Source organism: Pipistrellus kuhlii, unplaced genomic scaffold (assembly GCF_014108245.1).
Source record: "Pipistrellus kuhlii isolate mPipKuh1 unplaced genomic scaffold, mPipKuh1.p scaffold_m20_p_8, whole genome shotgun sequence".
NCBI lineage: Eukaryota > Metazoa > Chordata > Mammalia > Chiroptera > Vespertilionidae > Pipistrellus > Pipistrellus kuhlii.
Window position 1 is genome coordinate 66797205 of NW_023425584.1, and position 20862 is coordinate 66818066.

At 45.5% G+C, this 20862-nt stretch overlaps 2 protein-coding genes across 7 annotated transcripts in view; one reads left to right on the forward strand and one right to left on the reverse strand.

Moving 5' to 3' along the window:
- The first annotated feature begins 1747 nt into the window (after positions 1-1747).
- LOC118711827 (serine protease 52-like) lies at positions 1748-6695 on the forward strand. The gene is made up of 6 exons (XM_036425214.2): positions 1748-1787; positions 2288-2483; positions 3165-3410; positions 3987-4014; positions 4949-5065; positions 6333-6695. The coding sequence occupies exons 1-6, from the start codon at positions 1748-1750 to the stop codon at positions 6597-6599; spliced, it is 894 nt and encodes a 297-aa protein (XP_036281107.1). The 3' UTR covers positions 6600-6695.
- An 8386-nt stretch (positions 6696-15081) lies between these two features.
- Positions 15082-20862, reverse strand: part of MSRA (methionine sulfoxide reductase A) — a 334526-nt gene continuing 328745 nt past the window's right edge. For all 6 annotated transcript variants that reach the window (XM_036423765.2, XM_045577004.1, XM_036423764.2 and 3 more), the window contains one exon: positions 15082-15879. In XM_036423765.2, coding sequence (XP_036279658.1) covers positions 15715-15879 — 165 coding nt within the window. In that variant the 3' untranslated portion in view covers positions 15082-15714. The remainder of the gene's footprint in view (positions 15880-20862) is intronic.

Genomic DNA, 20862 nt, shown 5'->3' on the forward strand with positions numbered 1-20862 from the left:
TTCCTAACATCGTTGCACCTGTCACCACTTGGTAGCGCTGCCGCAGATGCACCAGTAGTGAGCCTGGCTTCTGGCTAAGCGGTGTTCCTGCTGTGGAGCGCACTGACCACTAGGGAGCAGCTCCTGCAAAGAGCGTCTACCCCTGGTGGTCAGTGCACATCATAGTGACCAGCTGACTGGTCAAGCAGTTAACTAGTTGACTGGTTGCTTAGGCATATATATATAATGAAGGTTGTATATTAACACCTTTGCTGGCTTCATCTTCCTGGATCCTGAGAATTTATGGAGCTTATGTTCAATGTGTTGGTGGACAAATATCAAATCTCTACCACATGCTGGAAACTGTTTTAGGAGCTGGGTTTATAACAGAGACTGGCATATTCATTCTCTACCCTTAAGCAATGTTATTATTCAGTGGGGGGAAGAAAGTATTAAATGTATAAATGAGTTAATAAACAAGTTAATCTCAGCTCCTGTTAAGTGGTCTGGGGAAGATAAAAGTGGCTAATGTGATGGAAGGTCTGCAGGTGGTTGTTGAGACTCTGTAGTAGGTGGTCACAGAAAGCCTTCCTAAGATGACCAGACACACACTGAAACCCATCTGATAGGGATATGTATTTCCAAGCAGAAGTGACAGCGAGTGCAAAGTCCCCTGGATGGTGCTCTGTATGTTTCAGAGGCAGACAGGTCAGTGCAGCTGGGGCAGAGGCAATAGGAAGGGGTAACAGGAGAAAGGTGGGCCCAGAAAGCTGGGGAGGGCTCGGATCACACTGAGCCCACAGAGGCTCAGTAAGGACTTTGGCTGATATTCTCATTACAATGAGAAGCCATAAGAGAGTGTAAATGGGAGAGCAAGAAATAAGCGGCGCTTGAGATAGGTGTTCTGTCTGGTACAGAGGACAGGCATTGCAGGGATAAGAATGGAAGGCAGGAGGTTAGGTAGTGACTTGGGGCTATAGTGGTGATGAATGATATGTGATGGATGATGATACACATGGGTGGTGGTGTCGAGATGGTTTGAATATATATACCTTTCACATTATACTTTCTTGTGAAAAGTGTTTAATGTCACTGCCTTGTTCCTGAGAGTAAACATGGTTAACACTTAGAAGGAAATTTGCCCCATGGTTATGAGAACAGATTCTGGAGTCAGACTGCCCAATTACAGATTTTAGCTCAGTCATATGCTAGCTGCTGGGTCTCAGCCAGATTTCCCAATCTTAAGCTTGCCTCTGTTGTCTCACCTTTCAAATGGGCAATAGTAATTTCAGTTATCTCATGGGGTTTACATGATACTTTAATTGTTTTAGAGAGAACAGAATGGTGCCTGGCAACTAGCAAGTGTTAAACAGTTTAGATTTTTTTCTTTTTCTTTTTCTTTTTTTAAATATATTTTATTGATTTTTTTACAGAGAGGAAGGGAGAGAGATAGAAAGTTAGAAACATCGATGAGAAACATCGATCAGCTGCCTCCTGCACACCCCCTACTGGGGTTGTGCCCGCAACCCAGGTACATGGCCTTGACCGGAATTGAACCCGGGACCCTTGAGAAGGCAGGCCGATGCTCTATCCATTGAGCCAAACCAGTTTTGGCTAGATTTTATGATGCCTAATTTTCTCATGACTCAACTGACATTTCAAAGACATTGAAAGAAGTCAAAGTAATCATATTACATAGGAAATGCCAAATTTTTATTCCTTTCAAGGTGCCACTGGGATAATCTCTAGAATTAAAATTAGGTGAAAGATGGCACCACTAATAAATCAGAAACTTGGAAAAGGAACCAGTGAGGAAGGGAGGGACTGCTCAGTTTCCCTCGGCTATAAGATTTCTGGTGTCTCTGTGGCCCTTGAAGATATCTATCCAGAGCTTAGGAGAATGTTCTACACCAAAACAATATACCAAGGCCCTGTTTTCAGAGGACAATGAGGCCTAATTTCATATAAATGAATGTGCTCTCCCTCTTCGAGGGAAACAACAAGATCCAGGCCCAAGGCTTGTGGCTGTGTCTCCTCCCCAAAGGCCCTCAGCGAGAGAACCATCTAAGAAGCTAAGCTATGGTGAAGGCAACCACCATTGCTCTTCATAGGCACATCCTTACAACTGTGGCACCATTGACAGGCCTGGGGGCACGCTTTGTCTGTTGGGTTTCGCACCTGAAGCTAAGCCATGCTATCTTTGTGCTAGGATGGGGAGGGGCTAGGAGAAGGGACATTGTCTTTAAGTCTATTCCAATCCAACCAACCTTGACTATTGGGTTCTGACTCTCTTTCTTCTTGCTTTTAGTGACATGTGGCCAAACAATATACACCCAAGCTGAAAAACCAACAAATTTGAAAATCTTGGGTGGGCAATCTGCAGACATTACAGAGTTCCCATGGCAGGTGAATATTTTTGATCAAGGGAAACATCTCTGTGGAGGATCAATTCTCAGTGAGTGGTGGATTCTGTCTGCATCCCATTGCTTTATAAAAAGAAATATGTAAGTACTGCAAACAGACTTCTTTTTAAACCAGTGTGGTAGAATATTTGCTCCTACCTGCTTAGTATGCTCCTGGTGCCTCCATCAGGTTTGTCATGAAAGTTACCAGGAGGTTAAATATATATCCTTGTGGTTAAACATCACCCTTTGCAGGTAGGAGAGAAACTGCTCTCCTTCTAGGAGATTTTATATCTTGCTGTGTAGGACCAAATGGCAGAGCAAATGTTCCTTGGACTTCTCAGCATCTTGCTTTCCTAAGCATTTGCTCCACGCCTGGCTGCATAGCTGCAGCTCTTGAGGTGCTGCCTTAGCCTACATCCTCCAATCAGTATTGTTGAAAAACTTCCCAGGTGTTTATTGGAGCTAGTCCAGCCCTTGTTGCAAATCCAGAGACAATTCCCTCAATTACTTGTGCATATAATGGCTTCCCAGACATTTGTTGATAAATTTATAAGTCAATTTGCCAAGAGTTGTTGCCAACAGTGTGGACCTGGAACTCATGTCTGTGTCCTCCTGCCCAGTAGGGGCTCTTCACCTGGCTCTATGCCAAGGGTGTGGCCCCAGATGTTCCATCTCCCAGTTTCCAGGATCAGAGCCTCAGACTGTTGAAAGTTTTTTTTCATAAGATTCACCTTTTGCTCTTCCATCACTTACCCTTTTTTCCTTTTGTTTTGAAATAAGATCTACCTTGGAGATCATACACGATAACAGAAATTATATCACCATGAACATGACAAGGATGAAAGTGGACAAGCTAATTATTCACCCCTACTTTGACAGCTGGATCTTGGATAATGACATCGCTTTGCTCTTGCTCCAATCCCCATTTCACTTGAGTGTCACCAAAGTCCCCATCTGCCTTTCAGAGGTCACTGACATACATGGATGGAGAAATTGCCAGGTGTCTGGATGGGGCCTTACCAGTGAGTTACTGTAGCTCAGCCCTCTGGAAAGTAGCACCCTGGCTCATGTTTGCAATGAGAAGCGAAGACTGGTGGCCCTGGAAAGGCTGCCTGGTGGATTTGGGGTCTTTAAGGTTCCATGATAAACCTTCTCCTCAGTTCACATGGGAGCTGTCCTTCCTGAGCCTTCTTGGCCTCCTGGAGCAAGTTTTATGTCCAGATGGTGGAACATGAACCTTGAATAGGGCCTCAGGATGACCCAGGCAGAGGTTCTCAGAGTCACAGGGGTGACTTGGAGAAGTGTAGAGGGACATATTGATGGGCAAATGGGGTGGCAAAATGGACTGCGCTCAAGGAAATCCATACCCATGTCATCCTGTGCAGTTTTATTCTAACTGATGGTGTCAGTTCTGTGTCCTTGGGATAAAAAGCTCAGTGGCTAAAACATTTGAAAATCACAGATCAAGGATAAAGGCATAAAGTGAATGTGAAATTGTCTTTATAGAGTCAACCTGCAAACAACTCCCACCACTTTTCCCAGCCACACAAGATGATGTCCTTTGTCCTTCTTGGTACCCGTGTCTTGCCCCAGAATCAACAGAGCAGAAAAAAATGTATTCCAGTCAGTGGTACTCTTCCCAGCAGTTATCCCAGTGGCTGTATCAGATTCCCACATGGTCCCAAAGCTCAGAGCTACATTAGATTTCCTGGGAATTGCCCTTAGAAGTTTATGATGAGCTTCAAAAAGGGCCACTTTCTTTAAATATATTTTATTGATTTTTTTTTACAGAGAAGAAGGGAGAGGAATAGAGTTAGAAACATAGATGAGAGAGAAACATCGATTCAGCTGCCTCCTGCACACTCCCTACTGGGGATGTGCCCATAACCAAGGTACATGCTCTTGACCAGAATTGAAACTGGGACCTTTCAGTCCGCAGGCTGACGCTCTATCCGCTGAGCCAAACTGGTTAGGGCAAGGGCCACTTTCTTAACATAGAGTTCCTCATGCTTCATCCAGCACATATTCATTAATGCTCTTCTATGTTTTAGGGATTCAGCTATACTGTACAAAGACAAAATTATCCTCATCTTTGGAGAGTGAATATTCTAGGTGTTGGGCTCACCTCCTCATGAGCCCTTACACAATTCAAGCCCACCATTACGTATTGTGAACCCTAGGACAGAACTTAAACTATGGGATCTCTTTACATCCTTATGGATATAAAAGAAACATATTTTTAGCCTCTAGTTGGAGACTGGAAATTTCCATGGGGCTAGAAGATGGTGCACACAGGCTGAAACTCAGTAGGGTCCAGTTCTGGGGGACCTCTGGATTCAGAGAGGGTGGGCTTGAGAGTCTGCTGGCCATTCTTCCCACCCTTCCCTTATTTCCTCCACAGGTGGGTTGTTCTCTGGACCATAGGAAAATTCCCTTGTCATTGAGGTGAAAAGATACAATGAGGTAAATGCTTGACCTCCACTCAAAGAGACCACTTTGGGCTTAGGGTCTTCCCCATCTGCTTCTTCTTTGGGTCAGTTCCTCTGAGAGGTGAGCATCAAGAGCTACAGAAAATCAACATCCAGCTGTTCAAATGGAGAAAGTGCTCCCATATCATGCCTCTTGTCACCAGGAACATGCTGTGTGCTGGGACCCTTCATGGTGAGCAGGATGCCTGCCAGGTAATGAAGCTGGTTCTTTGATGGGAAAAGGGCTGCACAGAGGGCTGGCCAACCTTTCCAGGACAACTGGATCCCCTCTTCCTCTCCTGAATAAGTTTCCTAAGGCTATTGTAACAAACCACCACAAAAAGGGTGGATTAAAACAACGGAAATGTATTCTCTCCAGCTCTTGAGGCCAGAAGTCCATAATCAAAGTATCTATAGGTCCACTCTCCCTTTGGAGGCTCCAGGGGAGGATCCTGCCTTGCCTTTTCTGGCTTCTGGTGGTTAAAATCCTTGATGTTCCATAGCTTATAGGGGCATCACTCCAACTTCTGCCTCCATCTCTTCACATGGTCTTCTCTCCTGTGTACATATCTTTTCTGTTTTCTCTTAAAAGAACAGTGTTGGATTAGGGCCCACCCTAATTGAATAGGACTTCATCTTAGTAATTAAACCAATCACATCTGCAAATACCCTTTTTAAAATAAGGTCAAAGCCTGAGGTTCTGGGTTGAATGTGAATTTGAGAGAGATGATCTTCAACCCAATACAGATGCTCTGTAACAAACAGAGGCTGTGCAGGATAGTGGCTGGGAGTCAAGACTCCCCTAGCTTCTCACCTGGCTTCTCTGCCTATTGCCTGAGACTTCCCTCTGTGCCTTTCATATTTCATCATCTGTAAAATGGGAATACTAAGAGTTCCCACCTTGTAGAATTGTGGAAGTTGAATCAATGCACAGCATGGTAGAGGAGGAGCGCAAACCTTGAGTAAGGCCCTGGGGACGACCCAGGCAGAGGTTTTCAGAATTGGAGGGGTGACTTGGAAAAATGTAGAGGGACATTGTGTCTTCACTTTTTGCTGTGGTGAACATACCAGAAAGAGCAATATGGGCTGGCTGAAAGTGGTTTGAAATAAAATGGCAGAGGGACAAATGGAAGAATTCTGTAATTTTAAAAAGTGTTTAGAGGCAACGTAGATTAGCAAATCACTTCTTTGTATGTTAAAATGAATGCACACAACTAGATGAAGGTGATGATGGATGTTCCTTTTATGACCGACTTGTCACTTACCATCATTGCTTTTGATCAACTGCTTGTCACTCTTTCTGACAGTCACACATCTGGGAACATAGCCATGTAGTTGGAAAGTCTAATCAAAATTTAAAATGTCTGCTCATCAAAAGTCAGCGTAAGTGCTTCTTGTCTTGTACCAGGTGCCTACACAATAGGCTATAGGAGTAACTTCTTACTGTTCCTTCTATTCCCAAACAACTTTTCTCTTTTAGGGTGACAGTGGGGGACCTCTGGTTTGCCAGAAAAAGGACAAGAACACATGGTTCCAGCTGGGCATTGTCAGCTGGGGAGTGGGCTGTGGCCGGAGGAATATACCTGGAGTATACACGAAGGTGGCTAATTACCTTTTATGGATTAATGTGGAGACCAACCTGTCAGGAAGGCCCTACATGCATGAACCAGACTCTGGGTTCAGTTTGCTTCTATCACCATTGCTCATCTTGTTACTCTTTTTTGTGATGCTTCTATTAACCCTGTGACTAAATACTGTATTACCTCAAAACCAAGTGTCCTTCTCAATTTGTGGAGTAAGGACAAGGGCGCGGTGAAGGCTGTGAGGAGGAGGGATTCTCATATGATTAATTGTGCCTGAAGGGGTGCTTAAAAAACCCAGGATCCACAACCATGCCTAATGTATCCCTGGATATTTGGGTAAGTTACCAATTTCAACCTGAGTCCCCTCCACAGGCTTGGGTGGAGGATCCCTCCATGGAATCTCTGAAACAGAAAGCCTGTTCTTTCCTTTCTTACAGACAGGTATCCTCCCACAGCTTATTTCATCTTCCAAAGGCATTAGCAGCTCTCAATTTTCCTTTGCTCCTGAAATAAGAAATATTCCAACTCCTCTCCTATCATTTGTATTATAGCTCATCCCTGAGACCTACAGATCTGGTTTCCAGAAAGATCCTTGTTCTTTGCCCTCCTTTGCTTCCATACCTACCATCTGGTTCAGAGTCTCCATAAATGCTGCTTTTGGCTATCATAGATCATGGGCCATGATGCTAAGATTCAGGGCCCAGAAACCACTGAATAGAAAAGTCCTAGCAATACAGTGGGAAAGCAATACACTGTGAATGAGGATAACATGTAGCTGCTGCCTCTTCTTCCACAGGAAAGAACAACTCTTCCATCTCCACCTCCCAGAATATGCTATATATCTGTCTCTAGCCAAGTTCAAAACATCAGAATGTTCTGAAAGGGTCCTTCTTGCCCACCTCATAGCTAAATTAGCATAACATGTTTTGGGCTGCCATAGTTTCTCCACCTAAATTTTAATTCTCTCTTCTCCAGTGGGACCAAATACATCTTCCAAGAGAGATTCAAATATGCAGGCTACGGTCCCATGACCCATTTTTTAAAATCTCAGTTGCTGTGGTTGGATAGTCACAAAGAGAATTTAAAGATAGGGCCTCCTGCACAGTTTCAAGGGCATGGTTCTGATTTGTGACAGAGATGGAAGGAAGCAAACTCTGTCCTCTGCACTTGCTGTCCAACCTGTGTGCTCAATCAGGCAGTGGGCACAGCTGCTGCCAAGGTTAGTATCAGTGCAGGGACTGCTGATCTTGGATGAATTATCACCCTTGTCTGACCCCAACATATACATTGAGAAGGACAACTAGTCTTGTAAAAATGAACAATGTAATCACTGGTGTAATAGAAGCAATAAAAAATTCCAGAGTGATAGAATATATAAAGAACTCCCCAACTCAATAATAAGAAGGAAAACAACCCAACTTTCAAGAAAAAATCTGACAAATTATTTAAGTAGATATTTCATCAGATAAGTGAATGGCTAATATGCAATGAAAATATACTCAACATAATTAGTTATTAGAGAAATGCAAATTAAATTTGCAATGAGATACCACTATACACCAACCAGAAGAGCTATAATGAAAATAACAACAACAATACAATAAAAATATTGGCAAGGAAGAGTACTTACTGGAACCCTCCTACTTTGCTAGTGGTAATGTAAACAGTTACCGGTAGGCATTTCTTAAAATATTAAAAATGCATCACTCAACACTCCTAGGAATTCTACTTCTAGGAATCTACCCAACATGTATGTGTATGTTCTTAGCACCATAATTCATTAGAGCCACAATCTAGAAATAACGCAGATTTACATTAACTGGTGGTAAATGAATAAACAAATGTGGTATATTCATCCATACACTAGAATACTGTATAGCAATAAAATGGAATGAACCTCTGATATGTTGTACAACACAGATGAATGTCAAAACCATGATGACAGGTGAAAGAAGCCAGACATATAATACTGCCTATTGTTTAAGTAAATTTACATGAAATATTTAGAAAAGGCAAATTAACAGAGACAAAAATCAGATCAGAAGAGGCTGAGGTGGGAGTGGGAATTGATGCAAAGGAGCTTAAAGAAACTTCCTGGGATGATGGAAACGTTCCCAAACTGGATCATAGTGATGGCAGCACACCTATAAACTTCTAAAAAACAACAAAAGAAACTGAAAAACATTGCACACCTAGAGTGAGCAGACATTATGGTATGTAAATAATAACAAAGTTGTTAAATATTTTAAAGCCAAAATTCTTATGAAGAGATAACAATTCAGACATTGCAAAACACATTTAATGATTAGCCTTGGTGCTAATTACATTAACTTTGTGCTGTCCTACAAAATTTGAGAGCTATGTTTGTTGACATTCTTAGGGACTTTCCAGGAAGCCCAAATATTGGAGGTTTTTAAGTAGTGAGTGAGATCATGGACCCACCAGTTTCATAAGACAAGAAGTCACAGAGCCTCCTAGTGCCCTGCCTGCAGGGGGTCAGGGGTTGGGGACAGTATAAAAGGTTTCTTCCTGCTGGATTCCAGGCGCCTTTAGAATTAGATAATTTCAGAGCACAGATTTTCCCAAATGACCATCTAGCCAGAAGAAGGGGTAGATTGGAGCAGATGGCATGAGCCCGGGAAGTCTCATATCGACTTTTGAATCCAGTTGGCTTCCTCCAGCAGTGCTGTCTCAGAAACATTACTCCCTTAAGTTCTCACTGTTGGCTGTTGACTGCTGATGGAAGAAATACTTTCAGAAATGAGGGAAGTGAAACTCAATCTGTAGAAACCACTCTGGTTGAGCACCGAAAGTAATCTTTTCTCACCTTGCTCTCAGGAAACTTGGTGCAGTTGGGAAAAGCATGTTCTGGTTCTGGCCATGTCACTTGCAAGGCATGTGACCTTGGGCCAGGTATTTAACTTCTTTAAATCTTACCTTGTTTTGCTAACCTCACCAAGTTTTCAATCTTTTCATTCGTTCTGTCCACCTTCCCTTATTCTATTTAACATATTTATTATGGGTCATCTAAAGCTCCATATCTGGTGTGGTAATGTCTGAATCCCAGGTGATTCTGTCTCTATTCATGCCTTACAGTCTGCTTTGAGTGGAGTACAGCTTCACAAGCCATTTTCTGGAGGGTGTTTCCATAATTACTTTCCTATTATTTTACATTCTACCTTCTGTGTTCTTATATTTAACACACCTACTGGTACATAGTTGGTTTTCTTTTTCATCTATACTTGGCAATGCTAATGTCTAGCCTGTGAGATATATGTTCTTGTTTCTTTGTAAGGTTAGTGATTCTAATTTTGTGCATTTAGGAAAAGAAAAGGAAAAGAGATTCCATCCACAGACTGTTGCTTCCACCTGGGAAGAGTCCCCGGTCCTCTGTTGGCTGATAATTAAAGGGCTGATCATCTCCATCCAGTCAGGGGTCAGCTGGGTTTGGCTGCCTTTGCAGTCAGATCTCAGACAGACTCAGTCTTTCTCTCCCTGGTCCTTATTTCCCAGGCATGGCCTTGACCATCCTGATTGAGAGTCTGGCTGGTCTCAAACTCCTCAGCCTTGAAGGAGACCTGGGTGCCCCACCTACATCTCCAGCTTCTCACCTCAGGAACTTCAGCTTGGCTCCTGTCTCGAGGAGGACAGGCTTGGTGATCTTGAGGCAGGGTCCCTCCTGTGGTGGATCTTTCTTCCCTAAGCATTGGAGACAGCTCGGCAACTCCCTCTGCCCTCTAAGTGCAGGTTAGCCTAGCTGCTTGCCAGTCATTCATTCAGCTTGAAATTGTGCTCCTGGGGCTTCTTAAGATTCCCATTTCTCCTTTAGACCTGCACCACAACTGAGAGCTTTACTGGTTTCTCTCTGCTCCTGTGGATGGCCTCTTTCTGAGCCAACTCTAAATCTCAGCCTGCTCTCACAATTGGCAAATGTCCCCAGGGGAGAGGAGGGACAAAAACCTGTGGGCAACTTGGAAATATCACCTCATTTTTGTAACAGTGTTGGTTCTCTGAAATATCTAGTCCCTTTAGTTCTCACTGGTCTCATAGCTTTCCTATGCTGTGATTCCAAAAAGTTATTTAGGTTTTTCTGATGATACAGTGGGAGTACTGATTTACTATAATTTATAGCATACTACCTAGACGTGGAAATTGAGAGATTATTTTTTAGTCCATTACAAAGGAAAACTCCCTGCCCCCTTCTCCCCTCCCAGTTTACAGTATCCATTATTAGGATTTTTGCTTCAAAACAGCTGCTGGCCATCTTCAATATAATGTTTTTCCTCTGAAATATTAGTCATAGGCTGTCATTGCTATCCTCTTAAAGGCATCTGGAGGAAAAGAAGAAATCTGAATCTAGAGCCTTAACAGAGGTTAGCAAGGAAGGAGGTAATGCAAATTTTAAATGACATAGCAAAGACTGGGTCGGAGTAGGAATTATCAGGCGGTGGTTTGACACTAGATTCTACCCCAGACTGAGTTATGCTAGGTGAGTAATTTATTTCTCTCAGTCTCCTGGTGTTTAAAATAAGGTTTGGCAGCAAAAACTATTCCTTACTCACTATTACAATGCTGTCACCTGGTGCATAGGGGAGTTCTGACTTTGCTTTTATCTGTTTGTTTCAAACAGCTCCAAGTGCAATAGAAGTACTAGAAGGGGAGTGTGGTATCTGGCTTCTGTGCAAAACAGATAAATAACCTCAGATAATTTCATCAGAGCTAGAGTGGAATGAGAGGGCTCAGGATTAGGGAGACACCAAAAGTGCTGAAGATATAAAAATCTACCTTACTCTGTCATTCCAGCCAAGAGGGCTGAAACCTGCAAGTCCAGGGTCCTGGAGCTGGAACAAGGGTTCCCCAAATCCGTGTGGTTCTGGGGGACAGGGGCCAGCCTGAGATGCCAGGGAACTGGGGGCTGGGGAGTGAGGATAAGGTATGACTTAGCTGGAGGGCCTGTGTCAATTCAGCACCACCCTCTTGACCTACTTCAGACACTGTCAGTCTGGTGGCATCTGCTGCAAGAGAAAGGAGCATAGCACATAAACACAAACCGGGAGGAGCAGAGCTATTTGGGGCAGGAGACATTAGGAAATAGAAAGTTCTCCCTGGGGAGTGTAGCCTGTTTCTTTTCCCACTTCTGTATTTGAGCTATGCCCTGATTCTTTCTTGTTCCCAGCCAGCTAGGGTATTGAGCACAGGATGACAGAGACTCTCCTCCGTTTCATTAATTCCACATGGGACAGAGTGGGCGAGGTGGGTCCTGCACTTGTGCCTTCACTCAGGAATTAATTAGACTCTGATTGATTCAGTTTAGAGGGAAGAATTGAAGTCTTCTAAGAATGTTAGATCTAATCTCAATATTGACCTTCCTTAATTCCTGTTTTGTTTGGTTTTTGTTTGCTTTGTTGTGTGTGTGTGTGTGTGTGTGTGTGTGTGTGTGTGTGTGAGAGAGAGAGAGAGAGAGAGAGAGAGAGAGAGAGAGAGAGAGAGAGAGAGAGAGTGTTTCTTTTTTCCTGAGCACTAACTTGGAATTCTAAATTCCCATCACCCTTGGAGCTAGAATAAAGGAGATTGATGATTGTGAAACTAGGTAGTCCTGTGGTGATAAACAAGGAATCTGATCAAGGCTGAAAAAGGTGGGACCAAATCACTCAGTTCCCCAAATGGGATTAAAAATGAGATCAGGGAGCCCTGTCTTTGCTTTTGTCTGTTTCAAAGGTCCTGGCCCATTTCCCTCAGTGGTTAGAGCATCAGCTCACGGACTGAAGGGTCTCCAGTTCAATTCTGGTCAAGGGTACATACCTCAGTTGCAGGCTCCATCCCCAGCCCCAGTCAGGAGGCAACCAATTAATGAATCTCTCTCTCTCTCTCTCTCTCTCTCTCTCTCTCTCTCTCTCTCTCTCACACACACACACACACACACACACACACACACTCATGTTTTTTTCTCTCTCTCCCTCTCCCTAAATTCTCTTTAAATGTGTATGGGGAAAATATCCTTGGGTGTAGATTAACAAAATAAATAAACAAAAAATAAGTTTGAAGACTCAGTCATTCTAAGTACATATTGAGGAAACTGTCTTTGCAAGCTGGCAAATTCTAAGGACTATGGACCTATTTCCCAAGTATTATGTCCTGTGGTCCTCCTAATAGTCAAATGGGGGCGGTCTTAAAGTGTCATCTTAAATACCTGCAAAATTCTGTGCCACCAGCTGGTGTTGATACTCAGCCTGGGGCAGTCCTCCTAACTCTCCCAGGATTGTAATGACTGACATCAAGGAAACCTTACTTTCCAGACTCCTTCTGTAGGAGGTGAGTCCCTTCATAGAAGGGTCCCTGTGTCTTTAAGGCCAGTGTGTCTTCCTGTGTGAAAGTTGGAGTAAGGAGCCCCCATAGGCCTCTCCCACTTCTATCCTTGGTGACTGTAGGCCCACCCACCTTTCTGTAATCTTGGTTTCCATTACGTAGATCTTCCTTGTTCTTCAATGAAAAACATTCACAGAAAGTGATGTCCTTTACACAAAATGCTCACATATCACCCTTGAATTCTCGAAGCCCCTTTTAACTCTTTTTTTTTTTTTTTTTTTTTTTTTTTTTTTTTTTTTTTTTTTTTTTAAGAAACGAGTACACTGAGGCTGAGACATTTAAGGGAACTTGCTCTAGGCTAGTTTACTTTAAAGGCCCTGCTACCCACATCACAGCCTCTCACTGCCTGTCTTCCTTTCTCCACTCCATCCCGGACCAAACCCAGGGCTCAAGCTTTGTTCTCTGTTTGTTTCCCAGGAAACCAGCTCCATCGGGGAGCTCACCAAATTATGTGGTTTCAATCTCTACCTGTTGAGAGATAATGTCCAGCCCCTGCTCTTAGCCAAGATGTTATGTCTTGCCTGCATGCAAAGCTACTGGAGATACCGTGGGCTCTACTCACTTTTGCCTTCCTGGGCCCATCCTAATCCAGTGTGACTCATATTACTTGGTGACATGTACAAGGACTCTATATCCAAATAAGCTCACATTTTATTGTGGGGGGGGGGTCACAATTTTACACTCTACAATAATATACTTACTTAAAACAGGCAACTAAGAGAAAAATCTTAAAAACAGATAATTGAGTGGATTCACACAGGGTGACAGAATTAGATTTTTCATTAGAAACAATACAAACCAAAAACAGATAATAAAGCATAGTCTTTATATATTCCTGGAGAAAAAATGTCAATGTAGCATTTTGCATAGAGCAAAAATATGTTTCAGGAGTGAAGATGTTTTCAGACATACAAACGCTGCATGAATTCATCACTAGCAGAAATGCACTATAGGAATTGCTAATGGAAGTCATTCAAGCAGAAGGAAGATAATATCAAATGGAAATGTGAATCAACCAAAGGAATGAAGGACACTAGAAATGGTAATTATATGGGTAAATAGAAAACATGTTTTCTTATTATTTAAATAGAAATAATTGACTGTTTAAAACAAAAATTATAACAATGTATTAGGGAGTTTATAATATACATAGGATAAAATCTATATATATAAAAAGCCAATGACCAGAATGCTGTAACGACCAGAATGACTGGTTGCTATGATGCCCACTGCAGCTAGCAAACCAGCCAGATCTGGGAGTGAGGTTGGTAGGCCAAATCCCACAGCCCCTCCCCTGGCCTGCCTACCCTTAATCCCCCCCCACCCCACCTTGAACAAGGGTGGGTCTGGCTGACCCTTCTCCCCAGCCAGCTCCCATTCCCAATGGCCCCCCCCCCCCTACTTAATCAGGGGCAGGGCTGGCCAGCCAACCACCCATGGCCCCTCCTCCAGGACACTGGCCCCCCGACTACACCTCCCTCACCCCATTTGAGAGGGAATGCCTCTCAAATGATTCTGTGAGGCCAGCATTAACTTGATACCATAAATCAGACAAAGACATTACAAGAAAACTCAGACCAATATCCCTTATATACATGGAAGCAAAAGTTCTTAAGAAAAATTTAGCAGATCAAGTTCAACATTATATAAAAGGGATACTATATCATGATCACATAGATTTATCCCAGGAATACAAGGTTGATTTAACAACTAAAAAAGTCAATGTAATTCACCATATTCACAGACCAATAAATAACATCCATATGATCATCTCCCAGTTTCAAAATACCACTGTCAACATTCAACATATATTCCTGATTTATATTTGTCTCCCTTGTATCATTAAGATCACTCAGTTCTCAACTTAAGCTTCACCACTGCACAGAGGCCTCCACTGACCAGTGTAACTGCAACAGCCTGAGGCAGCAACCTCAGGCACAACTTCCTACCTTATTCCACCAATCACCTCCATGTCATTTCTCAGGGCCCACAATTCTATTCTTTATTCAGGTGGTTACATGTTGACTGCTTAGGCCCCTACCTCTTCTTGTCTTGAGTATAAAGACTGATCTAGCATAGTGCCCAATGTGATTGCTGTATCATGCATGTGAAAAACCAGTTACTCTTACTAAAGTTGCAAGGAGCCAGAGATGTACATGTTTTTCAAAAATTTCAATCTTATTTCCCATGTGGGGGAGAATAACTCAGGCCTCTATCTTACAATGCTTAGGAATATCCTACCTGAACTAGTAAAAGACAGATGAGACATCACACAGTTTGTATTATTAGATTGTAGCCTTTATTAAAACAAGCAATTCTCATAGCTGTAAGCAGCACGTTACAATTCATCAAGCTCACACCCATGTTCTTTGCCGCAGGAGGGCTGAGGAGAGAGAGAGAGAGAGAGAGAGAGAGAGAGAGAGAGAGAGAGAGAGAGCCTTACACATGTGCAGGGCCAAGAGCAAAGTATTTCAGGGAATGATTCGTTGAGGCTATAAATGTTTGTGAATTTTAAGGCACTGGAGGGTGTAGGGCTTGTGAGGGGGCCGGGCTCAGATGAGGGATTTCCAGCATGCCCCATCTGGCCCACAGTCTCCCTCTCCTTCCCTGGCTTCCATGGCCCGGACTCCAGCAAGAGAAAAGTGAACATAGCATATTCATTATCCTCATTCAGACCCCAAATGATCCAAAGAATTTCACAGCTCTACTCCCACCACAGCTGATTAGGAGATAAATTACGTGATATCAATTTGGCATGGTGCTTCATGTAAATCACACCTCAATAAACCAGGTGTTTACCAAGGCCTCTGTGCTTCCTGCATTTCTAAAAGCCAATGACGTGAAGCACGGAACTACTCAATTTGTCTGAAGCATTTTGGCTGTGACTTCGAGGGCCAGCCACATGGGGAGATGTTACTTTTTAATGCCCAGCGGGCAGGACACCCCAGTGCCCCCCAGGCCGCAGTAGCCGTCGGGGTTCTTGCTCAGGTACTGCTGATGATAATCCTCAGCGTAGTAGAACGTCTGTCCCTCCCGGATGTCCGTTGTGATCGGGCCGTAGCCATTCTCTGACAGGACCTGTGTGGAGAAAAGCACCATCAGGACCTGATCCTGGGCAGAGATGGTCCTGAGACAGAAGGACGGACACCTCGGGCTGGGAGGAAGGCCGACACGGGTGGCTAGGGATGTGCAGTTGGTCCTTGTGGGCCTGGGCTTTGCCACTTCCCAGCTGAGTTATTCTGAGCAAGCTATGTCATCCATGATTTCCCAGGGGAAACAGCAGGGGCGAGTGGCTTCCTGGCTGTCCTGAAAAAATGGGGGTCCCCAAGGGCACTCAGCAGGGCTGCAGGGAGGGGATGAAGAGGCACTTGCAGAAAAGGGCAGGGAGGGCTGCAGTGCCTCCCCCCCCCCCCCCCCCCCCCCCCAGAGCTGTCCTCTGCCTCTAGCTCATGGTTCTTGCTCACTCACAGGATCCTCCATCGCTCCCTGTGGTTCTAGGAAGCAGGGACACAGCCTGGGCAGCAGGAGGTCACTTGGGGTCTGGGCTCTGTTTCTCCGGGTCTGGGAGCCTGGGGAGTGGGGTCAGGGGAGGACATGGCTTGAGGGCCTGTGTGGGCTCATCAGCGCCCCCGTGACCTAGTTGAAGGCCTGACGGCACCTGCTGCCAGGGAAAGAAACAGACACGTCCACACAAGTTGGGGGAGGAGAGCGGACCTATTTGGGGCAGGAGACGGATTAAGAAACAGACATTGTTCCCCATGGATCTTAGCTGTTTGCTTTCCCGTTTGGATTTCAGCTGTGCCCCAATTCTTCCTGTTCCAGGCTGCCTGCAGCGTTTGAGCACAAGACTACAGAGACTCGGCCCCAGCGTCTCTGATCCCATTCTGGACAGGGGGCCGGGTAGGGCCTGGGGCTTGTGCTTCCATACAGGGACTGACCCATCTCCGACTGTCCGTCAGTCCTCACATCTGCAGGGCATCGGGAATCCCATGTTAATATTCAGCATGATTCCCTGCCACAGTTCCCTCCGAGAACTTGCACCTTTCCCCTGAAGCTCCTCCCGGCCCAGTGAGGACCTGACAAGCAGGCCGGATGGGGAGGGGCAGCATCCTCCCTACAGCGGTGGGTTAGACCCCATGCTCAGGAGCAGCCAGTCTCCTTACAGGGGTTAGAAATAATGATGAGCAGCCATTCTGGTTTCAGTTTTGACATTCTTTTTATAAACCAGCGATTCTCGAGGGCTCGCCATATGCCGCACCCTGCACCGCGGCTTCACATTAGCCTCACAACAGCCATCTGAAGGAAGCTCTATTCTCATCATCTGTCTTTCACAGTGTGTGTCCGACATGGGCATTCTCAGCTGGCTCTGGCATTGCATCGGCTGGAAGCTTGGAAACGCCATGTCCTGGTTCTATTGCCACCGCTTGGGTTTAGATGCCACTTACGGGAAAGGCACTGGTGGGACCTGGCAGGCCAGATCCAGGAAGAATGGGGGTCCCCGAGGGCACTCAAGATGCGGCTGTGAGGATGGGCATAGAGACATCCAGAGAGTACACCTCAGACTGCCGCTCCTCCCGAGAGCTGCCCACTCCTACGCTGCCGAGTCGAGTCATCGGCAGTTTCTAGCAATTTCTGTAATTCTTGATATCCTGACATCCAGGGGTGCCTTTCCCTTCACTCCAACGGCCTTCTAATGATTCTGGAGGCACCAGATTCCATTTGTAAAATCCATCTCCTCCAAAAACCTCACATGCTCTCTGCCTCCGTGACTGAATGCCAGCTGACTCAGCATTTGTTACCTGTGTTGTTTGCAGGATGCAGAATGTCAGTGAGAATGAGAAGCTGGGATGGCCTAAGTGGCCTGGTTAGAGTTAGGGTTGGGAAGGACCTCATTGTGATGGAAAACGGATCAGTGCCAATGTGTACAGTGGCCACGCATTCACCTAATTTATCACTAGTATTTGCACATGAAGAAATGCCACTGAAGGATGCCTTTGGGACCGGAGGTGGCTGTGGCAGGGAGGATTCTGGTGACGATGATAAGCACCAGGTCTGCGGGGTGTCCAGGGTGAGAGCTTATGGGGAAAAAATGATGCAAGGTTGGAACTTGGCAATCCTGGCCCAAGTTCAGAGAGCCAGGGACTGTTTAGGGTGGGTTTAAAATCATCTCTTATTTCTTGTAGCTGTACCCAAGTTCCAAATTAAAGGTTGGTTCCTAAGGATTTTAGCCATGGAGGTGATCCCATATCCTCTGAGCTCCTCTACTCACTACTGCAGGCACAGCCATGGTGAGTTGTGCCCCTCCAGCTCCTACTCCAGACGCTGGGCAAACACTGATGTGAGTCTTCTACATTCTGCATAACATTAGATATTGACCTCAGAATTTCCCTCACTGTGGCCACACTGCTGAGATCCTCCTCTGTCTTTATCATTTAGGGCCATGGCTGGCTTCCAGGTCTGTCCACCTCTCTGCTCACCTGCCTACATGGGCTCTGTCCTCCTCAGGCACTGGACTTCCCTTTCACAGACAGCAGTCTTCCCTGTACCAACAAGGATGGCCTTCCCAGAAGCTTCTCTACCTGAGGCTGGCGCCTGGGGCCTGTGATGCTATTGCCAAAATTGCCAGACTCCCTCCTACTCCCCACACAAGCTCTCACTGACCTCCTACCCACCCACCAGCCCAGTGGGGCAGCATAGCTTTGGGAGAGCATTGGGAAGGGAGGCCTCAAGGCGGGGCCCAGGCAGTACCAGGCCTCTGCCACAAGATGGCAGACGATTCACTTTTATTTGAAAGGCAAACACCATCAACAGTGATGAAAATCCACAGAAACAGGGCTATGCTATCCTCCTCCACCTCCCTTCACCTGGAACATTCTGGACGGGCCTTGTCCTTGTGTCAGACACATGATGGAGCCGCTGGGCCTGCAGTCCACACTGGGCCACCAACTCCAGGCTGAGGCCACCACTCAGCACAGAGCTGTGGCTCCAAAACTGGGGGCAGGGGGACAAAAATGCACTGAAGAAACCGGATATGAAAGAAGAAGAAGCAGGCAAAGGAAAAATCCCGCCTGGTCTCCATGTTTGCTTCTTCCCCACAGCCTGGCATCTGATATCTCACTTGACAAGAGGAAGTCACTTCCCTCAGCCACCTCCCAGGGCCTGCTGCTCAGACATACCCAGCGGGATGCAGAGCCAGGGATCCAGGGCTCCTTCCCGGCCTTTCTGCTTATTTAGATCTTGTCTGTGATGGCCAGTTTTGCATTGTCCTCCCCTCCCCAGAGCCCGTCCTCCACCTCTCCAGGCTTCAGGCTGGATCTATCTCCACCCCCACCTCTCTTCCCCAGGTCAGCCCCTCAACACCCCCCCCCCCTCGCTCACCGCCTCTCCCCCCCCCCCCCCAGTTCTTCTATCTCCCCCTCTTATTGATGTCTTAATTATGGCATATTTTTTCTTGCTGATGTTACAGGCTGTGCCACCTGGTTCAGATATTTCTGGAAGGTCACCTCATGGAATTGGTCGTGCTTTCTCACATATCTTATCTCACCCTTTCTCAGATAGGCCCAGGAAGCCTCCTATGTTTTTTTTTCTCTTATCATTTTCACACTGGAAGCAGATTTTCTGTCTGTAAAATGGAACCCAACACCCAGCTCCCTGCGCTATTGTGAGAATCCAAGATAAAGCATAAAAAGTGCACAGCACCTGGCATATTGTAACTACACAGCAGTTCTGGCTCTTTCCCATCACCCCCCAGGTTGGAGGAAAGCTTTCCCATCCATCTCACCCTCTTTACTAAGCCTCCATCTACACCAGCCATGGCCCAGTATTCAGAATCTTTAGAATGGACCACCAAGTCCAAAGCCATCTTGACCACCGCCCATTGCCCATTCACAGGGTTCTGGAAACACACAGGCATATCTAATTGGACGTTGTTAAGAGAGATGACTAATTCAAGCACAGAGAAGCTCCACACCAGAAAAACGGCTTTGCTGCCAATGGGAAAGCCAGCAGGAGCGGGAGAAGGGATCCAAGTGCCAACCTCATCAGATTCATGTGTTTTAAAGCCTCATTATGTCTGGGCCAGGCTAACGCCACCTCCTCCACCCACTCAAGGAATTTTCAGCCTTATTTGAGTGTTGAGTTTTTAGATAATTATTCATAAAGTATAAATGTGTGCTTCATTTTATTTTAGGCTCACTTTTGAAAAATATTTTAATGGTGAGAGATATGTTTCCATGAACTGAAATCCAAATTATGATTCAAACCACAGAAAATTGGGGTTTGACTTTTAAGAACTCCACCTGCAACTGTTGCCCAGGGCCAACAGGCCTGCCTTAGAGACAAAGGCTCTGGGGCAGGACACCGGAAGCAGGGATTCTGTTGCTCACTGCACCCTCTGGTGGCAGCAGGGAGCATGTACCGGGCAGAGTCCACTCCTGGGGTCCTACTTTTCCTGTGGGAACTGAGAGCCCTTCAGTTCCTCCCAGATCCAACTGCATGAAATTCCATGCTCTGTTTCTATCCTGAATGCGCGCACACATGCATGCATGTACACACACACACCACACACACACACACACACACACACACACCCGTGCAGACACACAAGCACATGCACACATTGTGGAAGCTTAATAAGCTCAAGCCAAGGCCAGTGCCCAAGTCAGCAGTTTTATTCCACTGGCAGCTTCTGGCTGACCAGATTGCCATCAATCAGAACTTCTGGGAAAGGATATAAAATGGCTGGCATCGCTTTTAAAGAAAACCACCAGAAAGAAAGAAAAAACACCATCTATTCTGAGCTGAATTGAGGCTCATGTGTTTCCAGTTCAGGATGGCCCAGAGCACCCACAAAACAGCAGGTGTGCAGGAAGCAGGTTTGCCCCGCCCACGGTGAACTCTGGAACTACAGGAGCTCCGGGCTTGGAACCACAGAATCACCCCTGTGAGTCATCAGGGACTGTCGGCCCAGCAAGGGCGACAAATCAGGGCGAACAAAAAAGCCCTGGTACAACTGTGCAACAGTGACAACGACAGTGCCTAAAGGGGCCATGGCCTCTAGGG

Excerpts from the sequence above, each read along its gene's own strand:
- LOC118711827 (XM_036425214.2), top strand. The coding sequence starts at position 1,748 with ATGGCACCACTAATAAATCAGAAACTTGGAAAAGGAACCA. Across the intron at positions 3,411-3,986 it reads GGATGGGGCCTTACCAGTGA|AGCAGAAAAAAATGTATTCC; the intron begins GTTACTGTAGCT and ends CAGAATCAACAG. Across the intron at positions 5,066-6,332 it reads GTGAGCAGGATGCCTGCCAG|GGTGACAGTGGGGGACCTCT; the intron begins GTAATGAAGCTG and ends TTTCTCTTTTAG.